Genomic DNA, 24,068 nt, shown 5'->3' with positions numbered 1-24,068 from the left:
CCCCATCCCCACCCACACACACTAACACGGCTGTGTGTAGCCCTCTTAGAAAGAAGGTATGTGTATGGCGCACTCTGCGTATGGTATAAGCACCGACCCGTTGTAATAATGGCAATATGGATGGACTTCACATTTGCGCCCCATAGGCGCCCCCACAACGTCCCACAGTATATCTCCACCGTTTATTGGAAACATCTCCCGATCTGAACTCGGACTTATGCCTTATAATAGAATTATAATGTATACGATAACAGTAGAGAGTCAGTCCACACTGTTCAACCTTCCTTCCTTCTTGGCTTTGCTGACTAAACTCACGTGCAGCGATCTTTACTTTACTTGGAGGTCGGAGCTAATAAATTAATAACTCCGCCTCTAGCCTCTAGCCTCTAGCCCTCTACTGCGTCTGTGTCTGTATTCCTTATCTCGCCCAAAATTTAACCGTTGGAGGTGGACACGCGTCTCTTCGCCAAACCACCTGTCCTCGTCATCTTCCTTTGGATCCTCCCCGGCCTTAGTATTCCCCTTGTTTTCTTGGTCGATTAAAATCAATATCCAAAATATAAATTACACATCATCTCCCCCCTCCCTCTCTCTCTCTCTCTCTCTAATGATCGATTCTCCTACTGTGCAAAAGAACCGTGGAATTTCAAGACAAGAAAACCCTTGTGTTACGTAATGGATCATTGGGACGAATAACAATGTTGGTGTTGTTTTTGAAGGACTTCTTTTCCGGCGTCGTCTGCCTCTACTTGCTTCTTTTTCTGGGTTTTTCCGGCGATGGAGTTGACGGCCAAACAACGGCATTCGACTTTGGAACGTTAACTCTGAGTAGTCTAAAACTTCTAGGAGATGCCCATTTGAACAATGGAAGCGTACGTCTAACTCGCGATCTGCCCGTCCCCAATTCCGGCGCAGGGAGGGTCCTCTACGCTAAGCCCGTCAGGTTCCGTCAGCCGGGGACTCATTCTCTGGCTTCTTTCTCGACTTTCTTCTCATTCTCGGTTAATAATCTCAACCCATCTTCCATCGGTGGGGGACTTGCCTTTCTAATCTCACCGGACGATGAGACGGTCGGCGACGCTGGTGGGTTTCTTGGCCTAGTTGGAAGGAGTGGGTTCGTTGCCGTTGAATTTGACACGCTGATGGACGTGGAATTCAAGGACATTAACGGGAACCATGTTGGCGTGGATCTAAACAGCTTGGTTTCTTTTCAGGTGGGCGATTTGGGTGCAGTCAATGTGGAACTGAAGAGCGGAGATCTCGTGAATGCTTGGATTGATTATGATGGGTCCACTCACTTGTTTAATGTCTCTGTTTCTTACTCAAATCTCCGTCCAACCGATCCCCTTTTGTCATTCACTCTCGATTTGTATCGGTTCGTGAACGATTTCATGTTCGTGGGTTTCTCTGGTTCGACTCAGGGGAGTACTGAGATTCACAGCATCGAATGGTGGAGCTTTAGTTCCTCGTTCGATGGAGCTTCGCCTACTGGCTCATCTCCTCCACCTCCAACGCTTACTTCCATAACCCCGATGGCTAGTTCTATGATCCCAACGGCTAACACGTCCAACCCATCAACTCCTTCTTCAGCTCCTACTGGTTCTGCTACCGACGCCCAGAACCCAGAAAAGATGAGCAAGTCATCCTGTCATAACCAGCTGTGTAAGCAAAGACCCGGCGCGGTTGCAGGGGTGGTAACAGCTGGAGCATTTTTTCTCGCAGTTTTTGCTGGTGCTCTCATCTGGTTATTCTCCAAAAAGTTCAAATCGATCAAAAAAACCGAGTCTCTTGCGCCAGATATCATTAAGACCCCAAAAGAGTTTAGTTACAGAGAGCTGAAGTTGGCCACAAAGGGCTTCAATTCGTCCAGAATCATAGGCCATGGCGCATTCGGGACCGTGTACAAGGGCATAATCCCGGACACCGGTGAGCTGGTGGCTGTGAAGAGATGTAGTCAAGGAGGAGGTCAGGGCAAGACTGAATTTCTATCGGAGCTTTCCATAATAGGGACTCTACGGCACCGGAACCTCGTCCGGCTCCAAGGATGGTGCCAAGAGAAGGGAGAAATCCTACTAATCTACGATTTCATGCCCAATGGAAGTCTCGATAAGGCTTTGTTCGAAGCGATGTCCCCCCTTCCATGGCACCATAGGCGTAAAATCTTAACTGGCGTCGCCTCTGCTCTGGCCTATTTGCATCAAGAATGTGAAAACCAGGTAATTCACAGGGATGTGAAGACTAGCAACATAATGCTGGACCAAGGGTTCAATGCCAGGCTGGGGGATTTTGGTTTAGCAAGGCAGGTGGAGCACGACAAGTCCCCCGATGCGACAGTCACGGCGGGAACAATGGGGTACTTGGCTCCCGAGTATCTCCTCACGGGGAGAGCTACGGAGAAGACTGACGTTTTCAGCTTTGGGGCTGTTGTTCTGGAGGTGGCGAGTGGGAGGCGACCCATAGAGAAAGAGACCACCGGGGTCGGAAAAGTTGTTGGGGTGAGTAGTAATTTGGTGGAGTGGGTGTGGAGTTTGCACAGAGAAGGGAGGTTACTAGGAGCAGCGGACGTGAGGCTTGGTGGTGAGTTTGATGAGGGAGAGATGGTGAGGGTGCTGTTGGTCGGGCTTGCTTGTTCACATCCTGACCCATTGGTTAGGCCAACAATGAGAGCTGTGGTTCAGATGCTTGTGGGCGAGGCTGAAGTGCCCATTGTCCCAAGAACAAAGCCTTCCATGAGTTTCAGCACATCCCAGCTACTGATGAGCTTACAGGATAGTGTATCTGATTGCAATGGGATGATAACCCTATCCACCTCCTCCTGCTCCTCGAATCGAAGCTTCAATGGTGGTGGAATAGTGTGATTTTTTATTCCATCATCATTTAATTTGTTGATCATCAATGTTTTAGTTTTTTCTTTTTTCTTTTTACCCTCTACTAATGTAAATTCATTTGATTTGTATGTAAACCAAATAAAATGGAGAGCTGAGATATTTAGGTGACGTACGGATGATAATGCTGAGGCAATATTAAGTCCTCCTTGATGCTTGTTGTTGGATGAAGTAGTCGTAGTTGTACTTGAAAGCATTCATTAGCCAATCAAAAACTATATATATATATATATACATACATATAATCCTTCCTCATAGAATTGAGATGAAGCTTAAAAATTCCTGCCTTAACCAATCCGGAGGACTATCAGTGAACTATACTGTGTGTATTACCATCTTTCCTTGCTTTAGTTGCCATCAAATTAATATGAACTCTACTAATTCTCTGTACATCAATAGTATTCAAAAGCTTGTAGTTGGCATAAAAATATTCATCAATATATCATATATAAATGATGGTGGGAGTACTCGTTTTCTTCTCCAGTTTCAATAATAAAAAATTCTTTATTGCCTGATGGGGATAATGGTTGTATGGGATGGGAAAGTTGAGTCATTGAGTGAGGGGGTGATTGCTTTCACAAGCAAAGCAATGCGAGTCAAAAAAAGAGAATAAGTTGAGTAGAGAGTTGGTAAAGTGGTAAAAAGAGAATGAGTGTATACTTGACTTTGTGGTTATTCTATTCTATGGCTATTGCCTATTGGCTAAATAAGATATAGTAAATTAAATGTATTTATTTATTAGCCCACAAGGAAAGTTAAAAGCAGAGAGAGATGTTGTAAGAGTAAGACAAATGTGAAATGTGGTCGGTGGTTCTTTCCCCCTGGGCTCCTTTTCTACCTTCCCTTTTCCCTCCTCCTTGTACTAATTAAGTACTAACCAATGCAATAACCACACTATAGATTACAATCTCCCTGATTTCTAATGTATTTGGGTTTCTCCTCAACATCCCTCCTTGTCTTGTGATCTTATCTTTAATGGGTTTTAACTTTTAAGCTGTAAATCTCGAGATATCCCAAGTCCCAAGCCCAACTAAGCAGTGGAAGAAGTGACATAATGAGGTCATGTCATAAGGAGTTTGACGATGAAGGCATCCGGGCCCTTGGTTTGCTGGACTGTCTAGCATTGAAGAACAATTGAAGTAGTACTATTAAAGGATAATACCAATGAGGCAATGAGAGAGATGCCATGTGATTTCTTTCTTTTTTAATTTTCATCTATAAGTTATATTTAATTTCTCTGAATCCTTAGCATTGACATATACAATGAGTAAAAAAAAAAAAAAAGCAAATGAAAAGTTGATGCTTTCAGTATCCACTTGAGTATGAATAGATGATTTATTAAAGCCGATAAAGCTCTCCAACAAGCACACATGCAAGCTTGTTGCTTGCATTGGCGATCATCAAAGGTTTACGTACACAAACTCTGTCGATTCAGAGAGGTGGTCCAAAGTCCAAACTCCCTCGAACCATAAAAATAAATTTGCTTGTAGTTTAGTAGTGATGGGTATATATCATAATATGAATGAAACAATACTTATTGATAAATGAATGTAGATTAACAAAGGATGACTATGAATATGTGGACTGGAGGCAATCTCTAAATCTCAAAGTACAGTCACAGCTGAAGTTCCCCAGAAAAAAGTTAAACGTCACAGCTACGTACGTACGTAGAGAGTTTTAATTAAAATGGGACGGTCTGTAGGAGGCATACTTACATAGGACTCTATTTGAATTTGAATCTTATTGGTAAAGCAGGTCTTCGGATCTTATCCGATTTCAGATCCGATTTGTTTTTTTAAATTAATAAATTATTAAAAGAAAAATAAAATAAAATAAAAACAAAAAATACAAGTATTTTTTAATCATTTTCATTATATATATATATATGTTTTTTATAATAAATAAATTTATAAAATATATATTTATAAATAAAAGATCTTCTCAGATGGATAAGGGGTGGTGATCCGAATCCGATCCAATCTGAAGATTCGAATAGAAATTAAGACCCATTTGGTTCATGGGATTAGGGTCTGAAATTGGACACAAAATAATTATTCTGACTCTAATCGTTTAGTTGGGTGGAGTCAGAATTAGAATGACTATTTTTTCCTCCTCCCTTAAGAATGAGATTCTATTCCAGTGGATTCCAATTCTTATATGAACCAAACAGATTATAGGAATATCTCATTCCAATTCTGATTTCAATTCCAACTGCAAATCAAATGGGCGTTAAGTAATAAGTAGTGCATGTAATTTTTCCACAATCAGTCCTTTAAGCAACTGCAACCAAACAGTGGAGGCTATCAATTCATTGTCAGCTGGCCGTGTGAATGATAGAATTCAAGAGACACACGTCGTGTCTAGCTTGCCTGAATGCAACTGGCACTCTCTCTTATATAAATTGTATCGGTTTGGTTCCATTGCAACGGTTTGACTCCCTGTGTAACTCAATCACTTGTTAATATAAATTTATGTCTTTGGGTCTCAAAACACATCGAGAACCCCTCAATTCTGGTGTGTGTGATATACAATTACAGGTCGTAAAAGGATTTGGAAATGGGAGGCTCAACTCAAAAATTGGGAATTGTTTGGTCAAAGACGTTATATACTGTCATCTGTTCTGTTTTTATTCTTGCTTGCAAGAATAGAGAGGTGGGGAGTAAGTGGGGAAATGATGGTTTCTTTTGTAGAAATGGAAAAACCATCATTGCAATTGGATTGATCATGGGCCGGGTCGGTCTTTTGGCCTAACTCACTACTTAGATTTTGGTAGATATACATAAATATATGAAAGAATTATATAACAAAATATGATGAGGTCTCATTTTATAATAATTATATATATAAAATAATATAATATGATGAGGGTGGATTTGACCCTCTAATGACATCATGATACATGGCATTTTGAAATAGTTGGATGACACAAAGATATCACCTAAGTAATGATTTGGAGTCTCAGATTGTGGTTCGTCTTCGCCCCGACCTAGCAATCTACCTTTGTCGTTGACATGGCGACTTCGACCACAACTTAGGCCGGTTAGAAGCACTTCGTCTAGGGTCGACCTGTAGTACCTCATCACCGGCCGAAGTGACCTCGACGCGAGGAGTGACCTCCCTCGAGGACTTGCCAACCTAATTGAGGTCCAAGTGGCGACCTGCGAGACGTGCTCGCCAACCAATCCTGCATACATGATCCACCACTACCGGGTCTCTTGGAAGTTGGTCCCATATCGAATGTTCCGGAGGAGATCGAGCAAGGCGCGAAGGCTAGTCTACGTGCACGGCTACCTCCTTGGACTTTGAACCGGTTGGGCATGACCTCCTAGAGAACTTAGATGTGATGCGTGAATCCCACACCAAGCAATGCCTATATAAAGGCCTAACCTCCAACCTGACAAGAAAAGAAGTAAGATGCACATCTCAGCTCTCGTAACCCTTTAACTCTTTTACTTTCAACTCTCTTATAAAATCTCCAGTTCACTGACTTAAGCATCGGAGTACCCACCCCGGAAAGAAACCCAGGATACTCTGACACTGCCTCCTTGTAGGGCTCTTTGGAAGGATATTCAGCTCGCTAGCCTAGTCAGCTCGGCATCCGAGTCATTTCCCGACGAGGAAATTCTCCAACTCGACATATAAATTGCCTCTTAGCAAGAAAGCCACCAGCTTGGCATCCGAGATGCCATCTAGTAGGGAACTGCCGAAACGCGCATCATCATAATACATACATAATTATATTTAGTGCAAATTTCATAAACTACCCTTATCATTTAGTTAATTGACTAACTCTACTCTTATTGTTTACATATTGTCTTCGAGTATTCCTAACTTTTATAACAATTGTCTAAAACTTCCTTGCTATTAAGGTCCGCTAACGAAAAACAAAAATAACTATTTTACCCTTTATTCTCCTTCTTCAAAATAACACCTCTCTTCCGTGACTCCATGTCCCAGTAACAAAACATGGGTCCGATGGCAACACGAGAAGCTTCCTACAAAAATGTGAATTTCCGGTCGAATGCTTACCCACGATATCGAAATGAGCTTAAAACCATGGCCAGCGCTTACAGTAAGGAGCAACAAAATCCTATAGCTGGGTTTGTTTCCATTTGAGCATAAAACCATGGCCACCGCTTACAGTAAGGCCTCCCCAAGCTTCTCATTTGCCTCTGCAGCCAATCTCTTGGCTTCTTTCAATTCCTCAAGAGCATAATCTCTCTCTTTCTCAATATAAGCTAATTTCTCTTTTTCCTTCTTCAAATCTTCCTGAGAAAGATTCAATTTAGCTTGTAGTTCCGATCCCTTCAGCACTCGTGGTTGTTTTTAAAATCAAGACCAAATGACAATGCCAATGACAAGCCAAAGAAATTCCATATAAAACACAAAATTGAAGATATCTAGTTTTTAGATTTTAGAGATTTTTGTTCAACTTACATGCTTTTAGATTCTAGAGCTTTTTTTTCAACTTACATCAGGAGTAACAGTAATCCTTGGGGATCGCCGATCTACTGCAGGTTTTGAGTCAACGGATTTGGGCAATCGGTCAATTGAAAGTCGTGGACTTTGCAGAGGAGAAGGTGAGTTAGCATCTAATTTAGTTACTCCCCTGCCCAATTTGCTTACCCTTGGAGTTGCTGGTGAGGTCTTGTTGTGTGAAACTTCAAATAAGTATGTGTTTGATTTCATTTATGTTTATTTAGTAAACACTGTCATATATGTGCTCCATCAGTAAAGGCCTTATTATGTGCATCCGTTATGTTTGCAAAAGCAAAGCAAACATTGATTTGTTTGTGTCTTGCTCTTTAATGAAGCTCCTGAAACTGTTGCAAACATTGATTTTTATGTACCTCTCCCGTTAATGAAGCTTACCGAAACAGATAAGTGTTTATTGACAATTTGCTGATATGGTGCCAATAATGCCTGTGTCATAAATGACATCATTAATTGCTTTTCATGGTTTTACAATCACACAAATATAAAACGTTTACTCAATAAACTTAAACAGAACCAAACACTCTCTACATCAGATCTATTCAAGAGCCAATACTCATATTATGTAATCACGCAAACGAAAAAAACAAAAACGGTAGCAAGCAATTAAAAAAAGCAAAACGCAAAGACACTCAGAACCAAAGCAGAGTACTAGAAAATCCTGAAAAAAATGGAAAAGCCTACACTCATAACTAAAAAACAATCCTGAAAAAAATGGAAATTGATGGAGGGTGATTTGGCCCGACCTCGTAATAAGGGGACACATGGACATGACTCGACATAAGTGACAACTCAGCATAACGAGCTCGGTACAACCCAGCCTGACAGCTCGCTCGAAGTGGCAGCTCATGGCAAAACGATACTCCGACGACCCGAGCTAAGATTCCCAAATAGGGAGCATCCCGAGCTGAAGACACCTCAGGTTAAGCTTGTCAGCCCCTTTACTAGGATCAGTTCGCTCCCGCCTAAACTTAGGCTACCGAAGAGACCCACCTCGGAGAAACACCTCGACGCATCACCAGTAGTTTGGTGTAAGGTGGTTCGCGGCAGAGCAGCTCGGTGTATCGTGAGAGATTCACTCCCTGACAACCGTACCTGCCAGATTGCACCCACGTCTCTCACCTGGCGGCGTCTGGCAGAACCGTACTCTGCAACAATTACCTTTGCCCAGCAGCACAGCTCTGACAGGTAACGGCCAGCCACGCCAAGCCGTTATTTGACAACAGATCGCCGCAACAGGGATTCGGAGGCAGTTACACTTGATATGTCAGAAGACCGTTATATAAGGACCAGGACCCCCAAGGTAGAGGGGATCGCGTGATCATCACTCTTAGCTCTTTGATTTCTTGGCAACTCTCTTTCTCTCTCACTCTCTCTCACAGCTCTCAGTCTAAGTTACTAACTTGATCGTCAGAGTGTTCCCGCCGGGTGAATCCCCCAGGATCCTTCATCTTCTTCCTCACAGGTGCCTCGTCCATCGCCAGTTAGGAATGGCCAGATCGTGTACCATCAGAAATAAACATAGATAGGAATAACGAGCATAAAATCAAAATGAGAGACAAACGTACCAGAAAATCCATGGCCACCGCTTATAGTAAGGAGCAACAAAATCGAAATAAGCCGTTGGGATTTCCTAGGAATATGGTTTTCTGTGGATGGACAAAAAACCCTAGAGTTGGGTATAAACGAGGAATTAGACGAGACAAAAAGAGATGGGGAGGAGAAAGAAGAGAAAAAAATGGCAAAGGCCATTCAAGGGACAGAGATCAGAGTGGTGGTAAAAGGGTTCGTTCCCCATTCTCTGTGGATTTATGCTTAATTTACTTTGCTTGTTGAAATTAAAATACGTTGAAATTATGAGAGATGACATCGTCGATTTTGGAAAAAGTGAGACAGATAGAGAAAGAGAAGAGGCGGAGAGAGAGAGAACCAGAGAAAACTGGATATCGTTACCGGAAAATCATGCAACAGAAATCAATGTGGTTGAGCTTCAACGGGTTTCCGTGTACTTCTCTTCTTCTCCATCGAGTGTGAGATAGGTTTGGGCAAGCCGGACCTTGCCGGGAAACCTAACCTAGAGAGAGATGGCATCAATGCCTGTATAGCCCCGGTGTGTTGAAGGTGGATTTCTATGTATTCCTCTTCGTACAAATCTGACGCTATGAACTCTGGTGTTCCCAACATCGATTGCGCTGCATGGCAATCAGGGGCGGAGCCAGGGGGTGGCGGAGGGGAGCCATTGCCCCCCTATGACTTCAAAATTTTCTTTAAATCTATTTAAGTTTCACTTGTATTTTAGTCACTTTATTCATATTTCTTAGTTTTTGCCCCCCCCCCCCTATTCATGTTTTCTAGGTTTTGTCCCTGTCAATAAAAAATCCTAACTCCGCCCCTGATGGCGATCGATAAATCGGTCTGGGGCTGGGCAGATCCCTCGCCAGTGAAGGAGATAGAGATGGAGTGGACTTAAATGAAATAGTGTTTTAGAAATTTTTGGAAAATATATCAATCACGTAATATCACATGTAATGACGGAACGAAAAATTAATAATAAAAGAGGTTTTAAACAATTGTCAGAAAAACTAGAAATAATTTAAGACAATATGTAAACAATAAAAATAGAGTTAATCAATTAACTAAACCATAAAAATAATTTAAAAATTTTACCCTTATATTTAATATATTACAGGCTGAGCTTGAACACAAAACCAAGGCGATACCTAAAAAATTTTAGGATGGGTCAGGCTGGAAATGATCACTCTTAAAAATGATTTTATTCTCTTTCTCCATACTATTATGAATGAAACTTTGCTTCCTAGTATTATTATATAAAACTTAAATGGATAACTGACTAAATAACTAAATAGAAAGTATAAATTAAAGAAAAAGAATGCTAGATGCTTGGGTTTGTACCAAGTTGGAAAATAAAGAAAAAACACCTTTAGGACTCTCCTCTCAAGAATAACGACAATGAAAAGATGTATATATATTTGTCATTTCATAAGTAATTTGGCTCTCTTTCAGGTTCCATATTTCACTGTAATCTTATTAATTATTAGTCGCTTTATATTTTAATGGTCTCAATCCATACCAAACCATCTATAATCTGTTTATTTGTTATATGTATCATCATCTATCTTCTCTATTCAGGTGTTGCCATCAATTTGCATGATTATACTTCCTTGTAACAACTACTACTCCAACTTATGACTAATAGGTTTGGACTTTGGAGTAGGAGGCATCATTCCTACCTCGGACATATTTTTAATATATGAGTTTTGTGGGCCTGAAAACGCAGTCGGGCCCAGGCCTAAATTAAGCCCTATATGTTAAGTTTGGCTTGGCCCATAATCACTCCTACTTCAGAGTGATCTAGAGCTTGATGTATGGATCTAATAACTTAAGATTAAAAAAATACAAATCAGACTCTTAGCTCTATTGAACTAATAATATCTATACAAGCTGATAATAAAGATGATCATCTAAAAAATATATTACATTAACTAACTATAGGCATGTATGATGATGAGCTTGGACTAAAAAAGATATAAAAGTTGTGTTTTAGTTATTGATGAAATTTAAGCTTAGGTAGAGATTGTTGGGATAGTGCCTTGAGTTTATGAGGAAATAAAAAATCATTCTTAAGTAATCTTCTATTTGAAAATTAATATTAATTTTTCTTGAGATTTTCTTGTGAAAGGAGAATAATGGTTATTGGGTCTTCATTACTGATGTTTTCTCATACCAGTTTATTTATTTATTTTTTAAATTTTTATGGTCAGTTTGGGAAGAATATAAATACAAGGAGGTGTAGAAGGACTGTATATAAGCTTTTGCAATGAGTATATTTGTATTTATACTCTACCCAAACTATGCCTAAGGCTCAATTTGGAAAGAGTATAAATTAAAATATGTGCAGTGCAAATGCATATAAAATAATACAAAATACAAGGTGTTACACTCTACAAATTTATATTTATACTCCTTCCAAACTGAGTCTTATGGATTTTGGACTTTGTACAAGTTCTACCTGGTATTTGTTTGAATGTAAGGCTGTGTTTGGTTGCAATGTTAACAAATTTGTATTTATGCAAAATCATATCAATGCAAATGATTTGAGTGTAAATTCGGACCTATTTTTGTTTCAAATTGTATCTTATTTTGTTTGACTGCAGTACAATGAAGTAATTTAAGACAAAGCAGAATAAAGTAAAATCCAAAACAAAATTAAACCAGAATTTACATTTTTTACATTTGCACTCCCATGCATTTGTACTAGTGCAAATAAATTTGCACTGCAACCAAACACAGCCTAAGAAACTTTTTGTGAGATAGCGGATAGAGCAATTATTGAAATAAAAATATAATTTTACATAAAATACGAATTTAGGAAAATGTTATTGTTGGAAAGAGAGTTTCTAGCATCATAAATTTATCTAGACCTGTTCATTAATTGGGCTCGAGTTGAACTTTTGCCAAAATTTGATTACTCCTGGCCCAATGTCCAAGCCTAAAGCAGTGTAAAATGTTCAAGAATTGAGCCTGAAGCCCAACCCATGAACAGGTCACTAAGTTTTTGTTTTGGTGGATGATTAACCCTACTTAGTACTTAGGCTCCCCCGTTCACTTTTTGGTAAATTACTTATCTGGGTAAATGCAATTATCTAAGTAAGTTTTTCCTAGGAAACACTTATCCGAGTAAGTGCATTTACCCATGTTCTTTTATTTTCCAGGAAAATAAGGCAATGACCATTTTAGCCATAAAAATTCATTATTAAAAGGGGCATTTTTGTCCCATTCAAGTGTTAGAAACTTTTCTCATAGGTGAAAAAATTATTTATCCACCTAGGAGATGGGTACCAAGAAAATAAACTTTCCCTGGCCCCCACATAAATCTGAAAAATGAACATGGAATTCTTGGTCAATGAGAACCAAAATCCCATTGACCAACTTTCCCCCTCTCAAAATCCAAAAAAAGAACACCCCTTGGTCAATATTAAAAGTTAACCACCTAGAGCAGGGATTCATGGAAAATGTGGGCATGTCAAAATGGATGAAGGATATGGGTTGTGTTGCAGTTGGAGGAAGGAAGGTTAGGTGGTGGTCTTGTGTGGTGCAGCAAATTAAACGAAGAGATGACTATAAATTGTACACCACTTGTGGCAGAAAATCATTCATGAAAACGAAAAATCACCCTAGCTCTAAAGTAATAGCACAAAATGCAATTTTTTGGTGCTGCACTACAATATGGAATAGGGAAAATTTCCCATTAGTACCCCGTACTTTGGGCCTAGTGCTACTTTGGTCTCCGAACTTTAAAACACCATAATTTAATACCCAAACTTTCAAAACGTGTCAAGTACTTGTCGCTAACCAGTCATTAAGTGGCATTTGAAAAGACACAAACACCCTTCGAGTGTCATCTAATTTTCTTTATTAACCATTTAAACGTTGACAAAAAATGAATAGTCCCAAATCCTTTTCTCTTCTATTCAAGAAAGCTTGAGTCATGTCTCAGTGGTCATTCTAGTGACCCCAACTTTCTTGAATAGAAAGGCAAGGATTTGGGACTGCAGTCAAACAAAATATAAATATGTGTCTTTTAGACACAAATGTCCTTCGAGTGTCATTTAATTTTCTCTATCAACCATACAAACATTAACAAACTTTATTGAATAGTGTCCCAAATCCTTTTCTCTTTTCAAATGCAATCCTTTTGTGTCTTTTAGAGTTCACATACCAAAGTGACACTAGACCCAAAGTACAAGAAATTTTTCCTAAGGCTCCATTTTAAAGGAATACAAATATAAATATGTACAATACAAATACATACAAAATGTAAGATTTTGCACTCTATGTATTTGTATTTGTACTCCTTCCAAAGTGAGCCAAAGGAATAATCACGTGCAATCGATGTATCGACTCAAACTCCCCTCACTGAATTATTGGACGCTTGGGGGTGCGGGGTGCCATTGCAAATCAAACTGCAAACATTGCATCAAACTCTACAATTTGTGAGTCATTAATTGTCAGTATCAGTATGGTCTCATCTCTAATTAGTGATCAATCAGGTCAATTCCAAGAGATGAAAACCCCGCGCTCCGTAATCCGTATAAAGAAGATTCCTTTCTTTGCTCTTATCAGACACACATACACACAAACTATCATTTTATTTTATGTGTATGTACAAACAACAAGAACAAACACTCCTTTCCTATTTGGAATGGAACACTCACACTCGTTCATATGTTTGCTCTAACTTTTGAATAAACAAACAGTAGGACAATAACTAGATTAGATGATCGGTGTATCTCCTAATAAGCTTGCACCATCAACCGTAAAATTAAGTAATGGAGATATAAAGCACAAGAATCTATATTCTTTAATTCTAGCTTGTGTCTAGCTGATCTACTTTTAGAGCTATGCCTCAGTAGTTATATATTTTAACTTAAGCCAATGATTTATAATAATATAAGATGATCCTTATTCTTAACCCACTATAACTTAATTACTACTACTACTCCACCAAACAAAACAAATAACCACTTCACACTTCACTTTTTAGATTTAGGCAACATATATATAGATATATGCCTGCATCATGATTCATGATCATATCATCTTGTAGTGTTATCAACTTTAAACAAACAAATGGGAGACTAATTAAACAAAGTATATATACTCTAATCTTCTCATTTATTAAATTGAATGCATCTTCTCTTTCCATTTTTTTATAGATAAATAAAATGTCTAAAAGCGTTGAAAAGATGGAAACCATTTTGCCAACATAATTAAGCTTACACACACACATTGCATTTGCATGTTCCATCAAATCCCACATGCCCACATCACTCGCAAAAGCAAATTCTTTTTTCCATTGTTTTAAAAAACGGTCCAAAAACGGAATCGTTCTGACCATTGGTTTTTGAGCCAATGGTTCGTTCGTCCAGTTTGAACAGATGGTTTATTCTGATAATAATAAAGAAAAAAAGTGGCCAAAACCATTGAATAGGTTGACAGGTCAACGGTTCAATCGCCTTGATCAAAAGATCGTTGACCGATTCAACAATTTTTTGCTAGAGACCGGATTTAGGGTAAAATGGAACCAATTGCCTGAACAGTCTGACTATCCAAATCAACAACAATTCAAAAATCGATGAGAGAGAAAAAATAGGGTTTTATTGTTGTTGTTGTTGTGGGATGGTCCACGGTCCTCTAGTCATGGGCCGGGTTTGGGCCTAACTTTTCTCGAAATTCTAATGAATTCAGCCGGAAGCCCGAATCCGAGACAGTGTAAAGTTGTCCGAAGCCCGGCCCGTGAACAGGTACCAGTCCACCACGAGAAGGAGAAGAAAATATGGGATCTCATCAATTCAAGAGGAGGGGCAAAGCAGATGCCCAAGTCCCCTTATTCGGTTATTCCTTCGACGCGTTGTTTGACCTCCTCTGATCCTCTCCTCTCATATCCGTATTTACCGTTACCATTAACTAACGGTGACGGCGATTTTACAAACGGCTCTACCTTGTAAGGACCAAGGAGGCAAGGACTATGTACTTCGGTGTTACCAACTTACCTGGTGTAGGTTTGTACTTTGTTTAAACAGAATCCGTTATCGTTCCTCTCTCTCTCTCTCTCTTTCTGCTTGTTTTGACGGAAGTCACGGAACAACTGGGTGAAGAAGATGAGTATCGCTTGTGAAGGTCTCTGTTGCAAGGGATTCACATCCTATATGAAAAGGTAATCTTTGAAGATCCTTTTAGTTTCGTTTGGGCGTCTGGGTTTCTTTTTCTCTTTTCTAGGGTTAGGGTTTCTAGATTTTTAGGCTCGTCCCCTGAAAATCTTCATCTTGATGGATTCAATTCCCGTGATATCATATTTGTCTCCTGTTTTCGACCAATTTCAGGATATTCTGGGTTTGCGATTTGATTTGATTTAATTTTGTTTTGATGTCCTTGTTCAACCTCTCTGGGATTTTCTTAGTTAGGGATTTTGATTCTGGTGTTACCTCTGTATCTTAATGTCGTTCTTTTGGGTTCCTGGTGAAATTGATTGATGAATTTGGGGTTTGTTTTGTGTCTTCCTTCTGTAATTGATCTATGAATTATGAGATGCCATAGTTGACTCGGGTGGACTGAGAAATTCCACCCAACCAGCTTTGAAAACAAAAAAGAAACCCTAGAACAGATAAAGGGGGGAAATGGGAGAAACTCTCCTCACAACCCTATCCATGGAGAATCATCACCCGTCGACTCTCCTGTCCATGGATTCAAGTTCCAACTCGCACGATGAATCGGAACGCGAGATGAATCGGCAGATAATCCTCTCTCGCCCGCCCGATATCAATCTCCCACTGTCGGCCGAAAGGAGCCCACCTCCCCAGCCGTGGAACGGGGACGCATGTGATATCCTAGATGTCGGTCTTGGGTCTCAGATCTATGAGACAGAGGCCCTCCTTCATCTCCCTAAGACTGGGCGGAAATGTGCCAAGCGGGTTGATACCATCTGGGGCGCCTGGTTTTTCTTCACTTTCTACTTCAAGCCTGTTCTGAATGAGAAATCTAAGGGGAAGATTACCCGGGACAGCAATGGGGTTTCTGGGTTTGATAAGTTGGACCTCCAGCTTGATGTTTTCTTGGTTCAGCATGATATGGAGAACATGTACATGTGGGTCTTCAAAGAAAGGCCTGAGAATGCTCTCGGTAAGATGCAGCTACGGAGTTACATGAATGGGCACTCCCGCCAAGGGGAGCGGCCCTTTCCATTCAGCGTGGACAAGGGCTTCGTCCGATCCCACAGGATGCAGAGGAAGCATTACAGGGGCCTCTCAAACCCCCAATGCGTGCATGGTATTGAGGTTGTCCGGTCGCCAAATCTCATGGGTCTTGATGAGGAAGAGCGGAAAAGATGGATGGAGCTGACAGGACGGGATTTGAACTTCTCCATCCCACCTGAAGCAAGTGATTTTGCTGCCTGGAGGAACCTCCCAAACACAGATTTCGAGCTTGAGAGGCCCCCTCCTCCAATAAAGAGTAACACACACTCCCACCCAAGGAGATTGCTTAATGGATCTGGTTTGAATTTGTCAACTCAACCATCTAACCATGTCAATGGTGATGGTATGGACCTTTCGCCTGTTAGCAACAAGAGGAGGAAGGACTTTTTCCCACATGGGATTGATGACGATTGTTGTTTGCCTATTAATTCGCATTCTGAGCGAGTTCCAGACATGGAGATGCACCCATTTGAGCCACTATGGTTGAACGATTTTAGTGGTGTAATGAGGAATATACATGGCCCTGTTACAGCTGCAAAAACCATTTATGAGAATGAAGAAGGGTATTTGATCATCGTCAGTGTGCCTTTTGCTGATCTTCAAAGGGTGAAAGTTTCTTGGAGAAACACACTCACTCATGGGGTTGTAAAGATATCTTGTGTGAGCACAGCCCGCATGCCATTCATCAAGAGACATGATAGGACGTTCAAGCTTACTGATCCATCTCCTGAGCACTGCCCTCCTGGAGAGTTCATAAGGGAAATCCCACTTGCAGCTCGTATTCCAGAAGATGCAACACTAGAAGCATACTATGATGAGACAGGAACAGTGCTAGAGATTTTAGTGCCAAAGCACCGTGTGGGACCAGAAGAACATGAGGTTCGAGTGTGCCTTCGTCCTCACCTTGGAGCCAACGAGCTACTATTGACTTGAAAGAATAATTGATTTGAGAAATGTAAGGGTGGATACCATGGCCAGTTTTCTTTATTTGCTAACTTTGTACCATAAATGAAATCTAAGAAGGAAAATAGTTCAACTTTATTGGGCACTCTCTTGCAACTATGGGATTGTTCTGGAGCCTCAAACTTGAAGTTATAAAGTTGGTGGTAAGAATTTTGCAACCTAACTTCTTTTTCTTTTAAATTAGAATGAAGTTAATATCATATTTGTTTCTGTTAACTAGGTTTTTGCAGACCCTGGGTGTACTAGTGTCTGAAAGATGTTCTATCAGACTAAATTATCTCCTAAGCATGATGGAGAAATATTGTATAGACATTCATCATGGTTATGTCATGTGGAAGTGTCTTTTAGTGCTGCGATTCGATGAAATTGTTCTCTTTGGAATAAATAAACAGTGAATATGACTATAGGCATTAATTTCTTTTTGCATGTTTGATTCTTCAAGGGGTAGGTGCTGTCTATTTTTTCAAGTACCTATGGATGTGTAGGTGAAGTTTATTGTTTCCATTGGAACTGGTATTTTCTAATGTGTTCAGCAGTGGGTTTTAGTAAATCTGTTATGTCTGGTCTTTTTTCAAAATTAAGCCTCTGCCATTATGATGATCCTAAATATGCTAATTCTTTCTAATGCGCTAGCCAATCCTTCTTTAATGATCCAAAGGGGCGGCACTGTGCTGTATTCAGTAATCCTTCTTTCATGGTGCCCAACTATTTAATTCACCAGAGGCGAGGCCTCAATCATAAAAGTTGAAGGTATCAAATATCATGCAATTCATCAGGGTTGGCGTTTTTAGAATGCGTTTTCGGAAAATGTGGATGCCATCCATAATTCTTTGTGCTTGTGCCCCACCCTATTTGTTCAGGATGCATGGTTGCTATTTTTCCTTCACCCAGGCGCTCTTTGATGGTACTTGGATTCCTATAGCTATTAGCTCAGGTTGATATATTTTTTTAGTGTAGACTTTCCAGGAAACCTAGTTTTAGTTAGGGGCTGAAAATAACATTCCTTTTATCATGTCACAAGGTAGCCGCTATGTCATCATTTTACAGGATATGAAGTAGATATCATAGGGGACTTTCTACACTTGTAAATTGTTGCGAGCCAATTGGGGCGAAGACTCTTCAGTAGGCGATTATGGGAGTTATTATTCTTAGCTAGTATTGAATTGTTCCTTCCTGGGACCTGAGAAAAAAGGATTGGCTTTGGCAGATGTGGGAATTAATTATAATGTTGGGCATGAAAAGATGTACAGTCTCGTCTGGCCTGGCCCTGGTCTATATATGGGACGATAACTGATACACTTCCTCACACACACAGACTCTCTCTCTCTCAAGTGATGGATTGATTATGATTTGATTTTCTTAAACTCCAGTCGGTGAGGTGACAGTAAGAACGGCGGACGGAGGGATTGGGATTTTTTGGATTAAACAAGCAGATGATATTGTAATCTGTAGGATGGTATGGTTTGTGGGATAGAGCATGGTGCACGCACGTTCTTACCACGGGGAGTTGCAGTTACGTGGGGTTGGGTGTGATTTTGTGCCTATTGGGACTGGGAGGGTCGCCGTTTGACCATTTCATTTGAGCTAGTGGGTCGTCTCTCGTCTCTCGTCTCTCGTCTATACTCGGATTGAGTAAGTGCTTTTGCAGTTTGGTACGTAGACAACCGCTTTCTCAAATCTCAATTCAGTGGAATGGAGATGTGACACCAGAATGAGAAAGACAACGCATCTGACATCTTGATTTTGTTTTAGACTTGCGAGTTTTCTGAATCTTATACGTTCTTAATGTTAGGGGAAATTTTGATTGGCTTTTATCATATGGTATGGGTGACCCTTATTAATTGGGGATCTGATATTTGATTCCCAATTCCCATCCCTTCAATGGAACCAACCATGGCCCTAATTCCTATCCTATCTTATGTGCACTGCACTGCTAGCTGCTGCTTCGGACGGTGATAAATCACATCCGAATCAACCAACCGATGACAATTCTCCCTACATAGTACATGCGTTGTTAATAAGTGGATTTTTGTTCCCAGAGAGTTGTAATTGTCTACTCGTAAAAGTGGGCCAATCAAAGTACACCACGTCAGCATTGTTTTGACGGATAAACTCATTGAGTTGTCGGTTGTGGTGGAAAGGTCCGGTTCAGCTTCAGCCTGGTGATGGAACTTGTATCACCCGGATAGAAAACTAGAGTAGAGTCTGTGTAGGCATCCCCCAGGCCCTGCACAAACCTTTGATTTGTTGGATTGGCAGGAGGGTATTCAAGTCGTAGTCGTAAAATGTCATCTATTATTATATAAGAAGAGACTTGATAGAAAGGATTGTAGTATCTCATTATTTTATTTTTCTACACTAGACTAATAAGGCACCATGAGAGAGAGAGAGGAATGGCTCATCTCAAAAGAAATAAATAAATAAAAGAAGAAGAAGAAGAAGATAATTAATATTGTGTATGAAAGTGCTGTTGCTTTTCAATTCAAAGAATGAAAGGTTTCATGATGAGTCTCTATCTCTCATCGTCTTTTTGTGCTACAATCATTTGTGAATCCGACGGTGAAGGAGAGCCGTGGAGCCAATAATTGTGATTCAGAGATATGGCAATAATGGATCAAAAGAAAGCACCAAGACTTTTTTTATAAACCAATTAGGCAAAGCAAAGTCAAGGATGGCGTCTATGTTGTTTTGGCTGGGACTGCCTTGTTTGCCAAGCAATTCCCACCCTCCCCCCCTTATGCTTATGCTTATGGGCCTCATCAGTCATCCACACTGTCCTTCACTTATCAAAGTTTTATTTTTTTTTTGGTCCAAAGACTTATCAAAATATTTGAAAACCACGACTAATTAGAAATGAAACTGTCAAACAACATATATATATATATAATTGAAATTGATAACGTGCTGGGTTTCTTCTTCTGTTTTTTTTTTTTTTTTTGATTTTTCTTTTGCGATGCTTTCCTTTCATGTGGTTTAAAGCAAGGCGCTAGCTTATGTAAGACACTACGTCAATTTCTCAATATCAACAAGTGGATACCAGATATTTCTATATATTGTGGTTTGTGCCCACGCTCACCTACAGCTACAGCCCCACAGCCTACAGTACGTATTTCTAAAAACCCATTCAATGGAGAGAAAGTAACATGTTTCCAACTTGTCTCAAATGACAAATCAAATTAAAAAATAAAAGGAACCCTTAATTCTGTTTGAAAGTTTGAAGTGAAGTTGCTCCAGATATTTCCCTTCTTTCGTTTGTGAAAATTGCAAATGAGATAGAGATAGAACCAGAACTTGCTTGTCTCCTTCCTCCCTGGTCCCTCCACTCATTTCGTTTTTTTTAAGTAACCCCGTTCCCTGTTCCCTTACCTATAAAGGGTTGCGGTGTAATCCTTCTTGGGCACACCAAGGCCGAGATCTGTTGGTCACAACTTGCTTATTCGTTTAGATTAGGGTGGATTTAATGGGTTAGAATAATAGAATTAGAATGGAGGAATTAAGTACAGAATCAAATCTCCACCGTATTCCATAGTGGCTTCTTTGGGTGTTCTTACTTTTTTAGCACTACTTACTTAAAACAACATCAGATTCAGAGCTAGTTATTTCATTTTCTGAACCTATCACAATAAAAAAAAAAAGATTGATTTTCTTCTCTTTTTTTTTTTTGTGAACAAGTTTTTATTTAACCAAAAGCAAAACAGTTAAATGCTAATACATGATACTAGAATATTATAAGGTTATCAACAAACTGTAAAAAGGTGAATGATCTGTTAGAAAAGAAAAGCATTAATTGGTTCCATGTGGCATGGGCTTGTTTCCTTTGCATTCCTTTTCGCATCTGACTGCACCAAAAGGTGATCCACCTTTCGGTTTTTGGCTTGGTAATATTCTTCTCATCTTGTGTAGTGGAGTGCATGGAGGATGGAGCTCTGTTTCTCTACTCTACTTGTCAAAGCTGTAATTCTGATTCCTTAACCCATCAAGGTGTCATTCGCCCATAGTTTCTGTCCAGTAGGTGGGAGGCGTTGCATAAATAGTTTCCACATGAACATTTGATATTTGGGTGGGTGGGAGTGGGACCTTCATGTTCATGGTCCATATCAAAATTGATGTTTTTCATTAGAGGATTTTGGTTGTTGCTGTAAGATTATTTTTCCATGTAAGCTCACTTAACCCAGAAACTACCTACTTTGCTTGGCTTCCATATAGGAGTTGGTCCATTCCCAAATTTTATATTGGTGTTCTCAAAATTGCTTCTGCACATTTTCATTTAAAGATATTATCTATTTTATTGCATCAACATCCATGAGCGCTTTTCACTTTGACTTTTGATATCTATGGGTTTCCAAGAGCATGTGTTTGACTGCCCACAAGATGTACAGCCTCATTTCTTTTATTGCTCCTATCTTTTTTTCCTTATTCAGAATAGTTTTGCTTAATTTATATGTTATATGGCCTATCTTCTTTGAGATATTTTGCTCTCATAATTGTTGCCCACTAGCTATTTGGGTTACTCAAAAGCCTCCAGACTTGACTTGCAAATATTGTCTTATTCATTTCCTCTACTTTCCCTATGCCCAACCCTCCTCCATCTTTCCTGTTTTTACAAATTTTGTTCAAAGAAGTAGTATATATTTTCATTTTTTTCCATCTCTTCCTTCCCACCAAAAGCTTCTTTTTTTTGCATTTCTTCAGTCTTGTTGCATATAGCTTGGGTAGGATTGAGGAAGCCATTGTATACAATTGGATTTGATCAATGTGGCTTTATATGGCTTCGATAAGTTATTTAGGCCCCGCTTGGTTCTCAGGAATAGGGGTTTGAAATCGGAATTGGAATGGGTTATTCTGATTCCAACTGTTTGGTTGGGTGAATCAGAATCCCATTTCTATTTCTGCTGGAATGACATTCCCCCATTTGAAGGAATGGCCATTCTCTGCCCCTCTCTTGAGAATGAAATCCCATTCCTACAGAGATTAATTTTTATTTCCATTCTTGTGTGAATCAAACAGACTATGAGAATAGACCATTAAGATTTTGATTATGATTCCGATTCCAATCCCAACTGCAAACCAAACAGACCCATAAAATTGTCAGAGTTTCTACTTGATTCCTTATTGCTTTTCGTAAAGAAAGGCAATCATTTACAAACATTAAATGAGATATCGAGGAGCATTCCTTGCCAGCCTCACTCATGATATTACATTTCTGTCTTCAGCATGGTTAAGTATGGTTGGCAAGATAGATAGGATGCACCATTTAATTTAATAATATGGAGAATTTTGATGTTGATAGGTATTGATTTATCGTATCATACCCTTTCTGTAGAAAGCTCATTTGGTCATTACCTTCAATGAGATTCGAGCCCATTTTATCAAAAAGCTGTAGCCATATTTAGGGTCTGTTTGGTTTGCATTTATAATTGGAATCAGAAATAGAATGATCCATTCTCGTAGTCTGTTTGGTCCAGACAGGAATAGGAATAGAAATGGGAATCAGTAAGAATGAGATTTCATTCCTAAGGGAGAGGCAGGGAATGGCCATTCCCTCAAATGGAGGACTGTCATCCCAGTAAGAATACGAATTGAATTTCAATTCTGTCTAACCAAACAGTTGGAATCAGAATAGCCCATTCCAATTCTGATTCCAAACCCTTACGCTTTCTTGATTTTTCTTTCTTGGCATTATATAATACACATGATAGCAGGATTAAGAGGTAAGGGCAGAGGAGGGCACATCGGATTTAATCAAGCCTACAGGGAAACCAAGTGACCATAATCAACAAATACCAGATTGAATCCGCTATTCTTGCTAAGATAATGTCATCTGCATTCTGCAATTAGACCTGTTAATAGGCTGGAATAGGGTTGAGCTTTTGCCAAAGTTTGAATGGGCCTGGCCAGAAACCCAAGACTAAAACAGTGTAAAATGTTCATGGCTAAACCCGAAACCTAGCCTGGCCCGTGAGCAGGTCTATATGCAATGTGTCTGTTCTTTATAAAGTCTGCCTGGTGGAGAGATAAGATTTGATGGTAACCAATAAATGGGGGCACATCCCAGATCAATAGTGAGTAAGTCCGCTAAAAGACAAAAACACCCCATATTTTGATTTTTATCTCTTTGGTAACCAACAGTGACTCCTTTGTCTTTTCGCTAATGCAATGCCCATTTAATCAGAAACGAAAAAAAGGGGATGTGCCCTAATCAACTTCCATTTTTATTATTATTATTGCAATGCTAGGGAAATAAACAGTAATCAAGACGATCTTCTAATCTAAAGACAAAAGGATAGAGCCTACAGAGTACAGGTCTAAACACCCTGTGTATTAGGTAAAAGTAAAGCCCTGTTAAGTGATTTTGGTCGGGACTCTTTGGCCAGCACCCAGAAGTGCTCTACTGCTCTCTAACCATCATTCTACATGGTTTGTGATCATTGTCACGAGTATGATGGTTACTAGAAACCACCCACCAGCCATCTACCATCGCCACTTCATAATCTAGGTTTAGACTGAAGACAAAGGAAATTTAAATAGAATGGATTTGAAAGCTGTTGAAAAGAATGGTTACCACTTATCACTGTAATTGGTGGGCCGGGGGAGGGAATCATCTGGGAAGGTTCATAATGAATTATAGACGTACTCCTACCCTATTAATTGTGCCACTTAAATAGTCAATATCTTCAAATGTAGGTCGGTGATTAATACTTTTATTTTCGTTTATTTATTGGAAGAAAATGCTTTCATTGGGTATCTCAATTTCCTCATGTTTTTCTGTTATTAATTTGTAGGAGTCAAGGACGTGATCCCTTTTAGCTTTATTTGGTGTCAATGGAGAAGGATTTTCAGGTGATTATCCAATGAGATCCAGATTTCACGAGTCCCATGTGATTTGGAAGGGTTACGTGACAATTGACAATATTTGCTTCTTTTCCCCTTTAGAAGTTTCATCTTAATTAAG

At 39.7% G+C, this 24,068-nt stretch overlaps 2 protein-coding genes across 2 annotated transcripts; both read left to right on the top strand.

Moving 5' to 3' along the window:
* The first annotated feature begins 99 nt into the window (after window positions 1-99).
* LOC104594806 (L-type lectin-domain containing receptor kinase VIII.1) lies at window positions 100-3,050 on the top strand. The gene has a single exon (XM_010255290.3). It carries the CDS (start codon window positions 699-701, stop codon window positions 2,856-2,858), a length of 2,160 nt encoding a protein of 719 aa, XP_010253592.1. The 5' UTR covers window positions 100-698; the 3' UTR covers window positions 2,859-3,050.
* An 11,714-nt stretch (window positions 3,051-14,764) lies between these two features.
* LOC104594805 (uncharacterized) lies at window positions 14,765-17,542 on the top strand. The gene is made up of 2 exons (XM_010255289.3): window positions 14,765-17,259; window positions 17,337-17,542. Exon 1 carries the CDS (start codon window positions 15,578-15,580, stop codon window positions 17,084-17,086), a length of 1,509 nt encoding a protein of 502 aa, XP_010253591.1. The 5' UTR covers window positions 14,765-15,577; the 3' UTR covers window positions 17,087-17,259; window positions 17,337-17,542.
* The last annotated feature ends 6,526 nt before the right edge of the window (window positions 17,543-24,068 follow it).

This window comes from Nelumbo nucifera, chromosome 2 (genome assembly GCF_055504915.1).
Source record: "Nelumbo nucifera cultivar China Antique chromosome 2, China Antique-T2T, whole genome shotgun sequence".
Taxonomy (NCBI): Eukaryota; Viridiplantae; Streptophyta; class Magnoliopsida; order Proteales; family Nelumbonaceae; genus Nelumbo; species Nelumbo nucifera.
The sequence above is the reverse complement of the archived record's forward strand: the minus strand, read 5'-3'. Positions and strand labels throughout refer to the sequence as shown.

Coding starts and splice junctions, on each gene's coding strand:
- LOC104594806 (XM_010255290.3), top strand. CDS start 699: ATGTTGGTGTTGTTTTTGAAGGACTTCTTTTCCGGCGTCGTCTGCCTC.
- LOC104594805 (XM_010255289.3), top strand. CDS start 15,578: ATGGGAGAAACTCTCCTCACAACCCTATCCATGGAGAATCATCACCCG.